Genomic DNA, 6,605 nt, shown 5'->3' on the forward strand with positions numbered 1-6,605 from the left:
CGAAGTGCAGCAGTTTAGAAACAGCTGGATTTAGAAGCTGGTTAGCAAGCATAATGATTTAAAATAGGAAGTTACCAAATAGTAAGTTGGAATAAATTGCTTCTCCACTCTGCCTTCCTTCCTTTCCCTACAGTGTCCCAGAATCTGGTTTCCCCTATGGAGAGAAGACACCCTATCCATCCTACTTCACTAAGGGAGAGCTCTGTGCTACTTGCCCCCTGTGCATTTGTGATTTTTACCCCAGGTGCAAAAATTCATAGGTAGGATGGTTGGGGCCATGTTCATGTAAAAATCCGTGACCTTTCCAAAATGATGAGACAAGTCTTCACTTGTCTTGAAAGAATCAGGTGGAGCAACAGTAGCCACTAAAATCCACAGGGAGATTGCCTACCTGAACTGGTTAAGTTAGTCAACAAAGTTTGGAATATCCTGGTCACCTGTCTGGGTAACTCCAGATGTGTGTCAAAGGATACTGCTGTGTACGCTGCCTATCACTGCTCCTGCTTAAGTGTATTCTCCCCTCATATTTTCAATACATCTTTCCCTCTCATCTTTCTTCAGATATGAGCTGGAAAAATCAAACAATTACTAAATTCATCTTCCTGGGGTTTTCCAACCACCCTGAACTGCAGGGATTGTTCTTCCTGATATTTTTAGTGATATACCTGGTAACTCTTCTGGGTAACCTTCTCATATTAACAGCCATCAGAATCAATCCTGCTCTTCATACTCCTATGTATTATTTCCTCAGCAACTTGTCCTTCCTGGATATCTGCTACACCTCCACCACTGTCCCCATCATGCTCTTGAATTTTTTCAGAGAGAAGAAGACCATTACCTATGAGGGCTGCCTGTCCCAGCTCTTCTTCCTTGTTACCTGTGCTGGTACTGAAGGTGTCCTGTTGGCCACTATGGCTTATGACAGGTTTGTAGCCATTTGCCGCCCATTACGCTACCCAGTCCTCATGAATAGGAGGGTCTGTGCATACCTAGCAGCTGGGTCCTGGTTGTGTGGGTTAATGAATTCTCTGACACACACGGGGCTCATGGCATCTCTCACTTTGTGTGGTCCTAACCAGATCAACCATTTTCTTTGTGATATCCCCCTACTCCTGAAGCTCTCTTGCTCAGATACTTCAGTCAATGAGTTCATACTCTATGTGGCCAGTGCTATTATTGGTCTGAGCCCCTGCCTCTTCACTGCTGTGTCCTATGTCATCATTATCTCTGCCATCCTGAAGATTCAGTCTGCTCAAGGGCGGGGCAAAGCCTTCTCCACCTGTGCCTCTCACCTCACTGTGGTGGTCATCTTCTTTGGAACTGCCATCTTCAACTATGACCAGCCCAGCTCAGGTTACTCTCTGGATGTGGACATTCTGGTCTCTGTCCTCTTCTGTATTGTTACCCCCATGTTAAATCCCATCATCTACAGCCTGAGAAACAAGGAAGTCAAGGGGGCTATAAGAAAACTGGCTGGAGAATGTTGGTCACCAAGATTTTAAAAGATAACTCTTGTTTTGCATAGAACAAAATAATCGACATAAAATTGGCACTTATTACACTTGAACATCGACTAGGAAGTAGCCCAGACTAACTTGCGTTAGTCTCAGTTTCCACAACTATACTGGGAAGCACTCTACAGACCAAATTAGTGACCATTAAGTCAGCTGAGAGTTTTGATTACATATGTATAGTCTATGTAAGTTCAAGAATATATTATCGTTCAATAAGGGTAATGATGTTCCTATTAGTACATACCCTGTAAACATATATAATGTGACATGTTCACTGCCTAATAAGTTGTGCATACCTACATGCACATATATAGATATTTTCATTGTATCATTTTTGCCTGCTTATATTCCTAAACTATATCAGGGACCTCACTATATCAGATTTTCTCCACCTCACAAAGTTACAAGTCAGAGGTCAATGGTCACTTTCAACACCATAGAAGAAAGGGCATACCCTATATGTTTGCTATGGATAATACTTTTTTAATTCAGTCATTTTTCAGTCACGTCTGACTCTATATGCCCCCATTTGGGGTTTTATTGGCAAAAAAACCTGGAGTGGTTTGCCATTTCCTTCTCTAGCTCATTTTACGATCAGGAAACTGAGACAAACAAGGTTAAGTGAGCTGCCCAGGTGAGGGTCTGAGGCCAGATTTGAACACAGGTAGATGAGTCTTCCTTACCGGCACTTTGTGCACTATGGTGCCACCTAGTAGTCCAATAAATTTACACAACTGACCAGAAGCAAGACCAATCTTCCCCCCCCCCCCTTCATCCCCTCAATCAACTGTAATGTTCAAAGATCCCAAGGCATAGTTTTGGAAACAGAGGACAAGGGTAGAAACTTGTCTCCTAAACACTGGAAAGCCCAAAGTAGAAAAGCAATGAATCAAAGAGATGATTCTAAAAGGTATAGGGCACAAAACCAGACCCGTCACATGAATTCTTTCCCAGTGACACCCTCTGCTTTGTATTGACATGGGACCACACATACTCAGACAAAGTTTACACCAAGGGAATAAAAAGGAAAAAGAGGGGGCCAAAGATATACCTTATCTTAATTAAGAATGGGGGGCTGTGAGTATGGATCCTTGTTCTGCTACTGAATTAAAGAGATCCAAAGATGTGGAAGTACATATATATTAGTTAACTTTTATTCAGGAAAAGCTGAATCCAGATCCGGCTTCAGACATTAGCTATGTGACCTGGGACAAGTCACTTAACTTGTGTCGCTCTCAGTTTCCTCACCTGTAAAATGGAGATAGTTTTGTCTACTTCATGGGATTGTTGTGATGATCAAATGCAATGTAAAGCATTTTATATACCTTAAAACACTATATAAATGCTATCTAATGGTATTCTTATTCTTAGCTTTGCTAATAGGAAGGAAACACATTGTTGCTTCTGGGTTTGGTTTGGTTTTTTAATAAAAATGTTACCTGAGCCCACACTTTGCTCCGGCTATCTCATTTAAACTCATAGAACCCTGTGCACCATTCTGAATCCAATAGAAGTAAGCTGTTGGGGGAAGCTAGGTGGCACAGTGGACAGAGCACCGGCCCTGGAGTCAGGAGTTCAAATCCAGCCTCAGACACTTAACACTTACTAGCTGTGTGACCCTGGGCAAGTCACTTAACCCCAATTGCCTCACTTAAAAAAGAAGAAGAAGAGGTAAGCTGTTCATGCTCATTGTCCCTGCAGCAAGAAAGTCTATCAAGATGATTAGAAGGAGGAGGAGAAATCAATCTTGAATATCCTGAAAACAGGGCACCTCTATCCTATTCCACTTACCTGCCTGTTGTAAGCTACATGCTTATTGAGACCAGCTGTGAGGAGGGAGGTGGAATCACATCTCCAGAGCCAAGATGATTGGAAATCACTTTGGTTACTCCTCTCTCTCTATCTAGATCATCGTCACCGCAAATCAGAGGAAAACAATCATTCAGAGTGGGAGAAACATGTGGGCAGAGGTTATAATTTTATCAGTCCTCCTTTTCGCATTATCATCACTTTTCAAAGGTGATGATAATTATCTCTTCCAAAGGACCTCTCCCTCTTCTGAAACAGAATCCTGCAACAGAGAAATCTTCCATCACAACAAAGAAATAGAACTAAGAAAAACAAAGCAACACTTTGGTCCTATCTGACAAAACATGTGGTCTCCCACTTCTCTGCAGAGAGGAGGAAGACTTTCTACACCACTGAGCCAGTGAAGACATGATGCAATATTGGCCTTTACATTATGAGGATTGTGAAGTGCTTTCATGCTTCTTTTTTCACTCTATCAGTTCATACAATTCTCACTCATTTTCACATGAATCTTTAATACTTGTGATTTCTTGTAGAAGTACATTGTTTTTCACTCAGGTACCAAATTCAGAAATGAGAAAGGACTGATCACACTCACTCCTAGGTACAACCACAACCTCTGCCCTGATCCCCTACTTAATAAACTCCAGGGCTCCCTATCACTCCCAGGATCAAACATTAAATCCTCTGTTTGGCATATATAACCTACCCTGCACCCCCAGTCTTCTCACATGTCAGTGGCATGGGTGTCCTTCTCCATGAAGCACTTCCTGATTGCTTCAGCTGCTTGTGCTCTCCCCACCCATGTATATATTTTGCTAATTTCTACAGATGTATATGTCACATCCCTAATGGAATTTAAGTTACTTGAGGATAGGGGCTGGTTTACTTTTGTCCACATACTCCCAGTGCCCAGCACAATGCCTGGCACATAAAAAGTGGTTATAAAGTGCTTATTGATTGATTAATCCCTCTTTCAGTGATTGGGGAAATGAAGAAAGAGAAGTAATGTTACTAGAAAATGTCAAAGAATGGAGGAGGAGGAGGAGGAGGAGGAGAAATAAATAAGCTGTCAAGTGGTGATACCATTTCCTCAGTGAAACTGAGTCAAGGTCATTTGCTTTAAGTGAAGGGAATGGGATTTGGGAGTGGAGTTGATGATGGGGGAAGTGAAAAAAATTGGAACAACTATGTGGAAAATAAGCTTAAGGAGTCAATAAGGAAGTGACTTTTCAATGGAGTGAATTTTTCTGACCCATCAGGTATAAGATCTGAAGCAGCAAATTCCAATGTACCAAATTTCTCCTTTAAATCCAAATAAAAGATTGTATATTTGATCCTAATTTTAAATTTTAAAAATTGCCCTAGTCTCGGAAGTCTTTAGACTAATCTATGAGATAAACCTTATCAGTTTTTCTTTAATCACAACCCCCCAAAATGTCCTGTACTGAAATGTCATTCTTATCAAAAGACTAACTAGTTTCCAATCTACCCCTAGGATCCTCTTTCCTGACTGGTCTCAGAAGGACCCTTCCCTGAAATGATTAGGCTAATGATCATTGGGAAAGCTAGGTGGCACAGTGGCTAAAACCCAGGCCCTGGAGGCAGGAGGACCTGAGTTTAAATCTCACCTTTCAGACCCTAGCTGTGTGACCCTGAGCAAGTCATTTAACCCCAATTGCCTTAAACACCTCCAATCTTCCTGATGTATATCTTGCCACTGGACCCAGATGGCTGTGGAGGAGAGTGAGGTTGGTGACTTTGCACAACCCTCCCTCACTGAAATCCAGTTCACTGCAAGTCATGACATCACCTCATTCTTCTAGAATGAAGGATAGATAGATAGATAGATAGATAGATAGATAGATAGATAGATAGATAGATAGATAGATAGATAGATAGATAGATAGATAGATAGATAGATAGATAGAAAACACACACATACATATATGTATATATAGGGGAATGATCAGACCAAGAGAAAGAAGAAGTCTTTGGTTACTTCAGTTAATGGAATCATTCACTTTTGACCACCTGGAAAGGAAATCTTTAAAGGGCATGACCAAGGAAGGACTGAAAAGTTTTAGGAATAGGATTTTCCAAAGGTGTGCTGAAAGTCATGTCATTTAACCTGTCGGCCTCAAGTTCCTCAGCAAGAAAATGGGGATAATAATAGCACCCATTTTCTTGTGGTTGTAAAGATAAAGTAAGATAATATTTGAAAATTGCTCAACCCAGTGCCTTTCAAGGAGGCCCTTAATAAATGTTTCCTTCTTTCAGGCACCAAGTTCTTTAGTATTTAGAGAAGCCATAGTGAGCCAGTGCCTTCAGGCTTAAATCTATTTTTTGAAGCCTATTTTCCAGTCACTGAAGTCTATGACCTTGTGAGAGATCTCCCTTCCCTCCCAGCATCCACCCCACCTTTGGGCTGAAAAGTCTGTGTGGTTCCCTATTAAATTCTCCATTGGGAATGTTGTACTATCATGCTCATTCCAAGAGAACTCTGCTCCGGAAACCCCATAAAGCTATATTGGTCTGATCCCTTACTCCCTTTTGGAGGACCAAACATGCTTTCTGTCTGATACACAAATGAACATAAGCAAACACAAAAGCTAAGCCTGAGGCAAGGCCATGATCTAATCTCCTCCCTAACCACATTCTCAGTCTTTCATATGTATATGTGCCTGCAAAGCCTTCTCTGGCTGGAAGCTCACTCTACTCATCTTTAAAATACATAATACATCTTATCAGACCTGTGGTCACCTCAACCCACTTTCCACCTCTATCTGGGGCTTGTATATTGATTGATTGATCAGGGATGGGGATATGGAACCCCTTTCTTACATCATGTTTTTTCAGAGTCCATTAAAGATATTAGACAATGTAAGGTTAAGATCATATTGTCATTTTCTCCCAAAAATTCCTATCACTTTCACTTGTTATTAAGTCTAAAGCTGTAGTTCTCATTGCTCCCTACACATTTTTTTGGCAGGACCTCATGCCCAGACTACTGCAATATACTGCTGGTTGGTCTCCCAGCCTCAGGTCTCTCCCTACTCCAGTCCAGCCTCCATTCAACTTTAAAGTGATCTTCCTAAAGTGTGTATCTGACCATGTCATCACCCTATTCAATAAACCCATGATTCCCAGTCACTTCTAGAATCAAATACAAAATCCATTGTTTGACCTTCAAAGCCTTTCACAGCCTGGCCCCCTCCTTTTTTGCATGTCTCTAATCAGTAATGATTTACACCATTCTTTCATGTGACTATATATAGCTTT

General features: G+C 41.3%; 1 protein-coding gene across 1 annotated transcript; it reads left to right on the forward strand.

The window, feature by feature from the left end:
- The first annotated feature begins 563 nt into the window (after positions 1 to 563).
- Positions 564 to 1,502, forward strand: LOC122755234 (olfactory receptor 5V1-like). Its single transcript, XM_044003557.1, has one exon. The coding sequence runs from the start codon at positions 564 to 566 to the stop codon at positions 1,500 to 1,502; it is 939 nt and encodes a 312-aa protein (XP_043859492.1).
- Positions 1,503 to 6,605: the final 5,103 nt, after the last annotated feature.

This window comes from Dromiciops gliroides, chromosome 4, assembly GCF_019393635.1.
Source record: "Dromiciops gliroides isolate mDroGli1 chromosome 4, mDroGli1.pri, whole genome shotgun sequence".
In the NCBI taxonomy this organism is placed as follows: Eukaryota; Metazoa; Chordata; class Mammalia; order Microbiotheria; family Microbiotheriidae; genus Dromiciops; species Dromiciops gliroides.

What these genes read in the sequence shown, in the direction of transcription:
- LOC122755234 (XM_044003557.1), top strand. Translation starts at nt 564, where the DNA reads ATGAGCTGGAAAAATCAAACAATTACTAAATTCATCTTCCTGGGGTTT.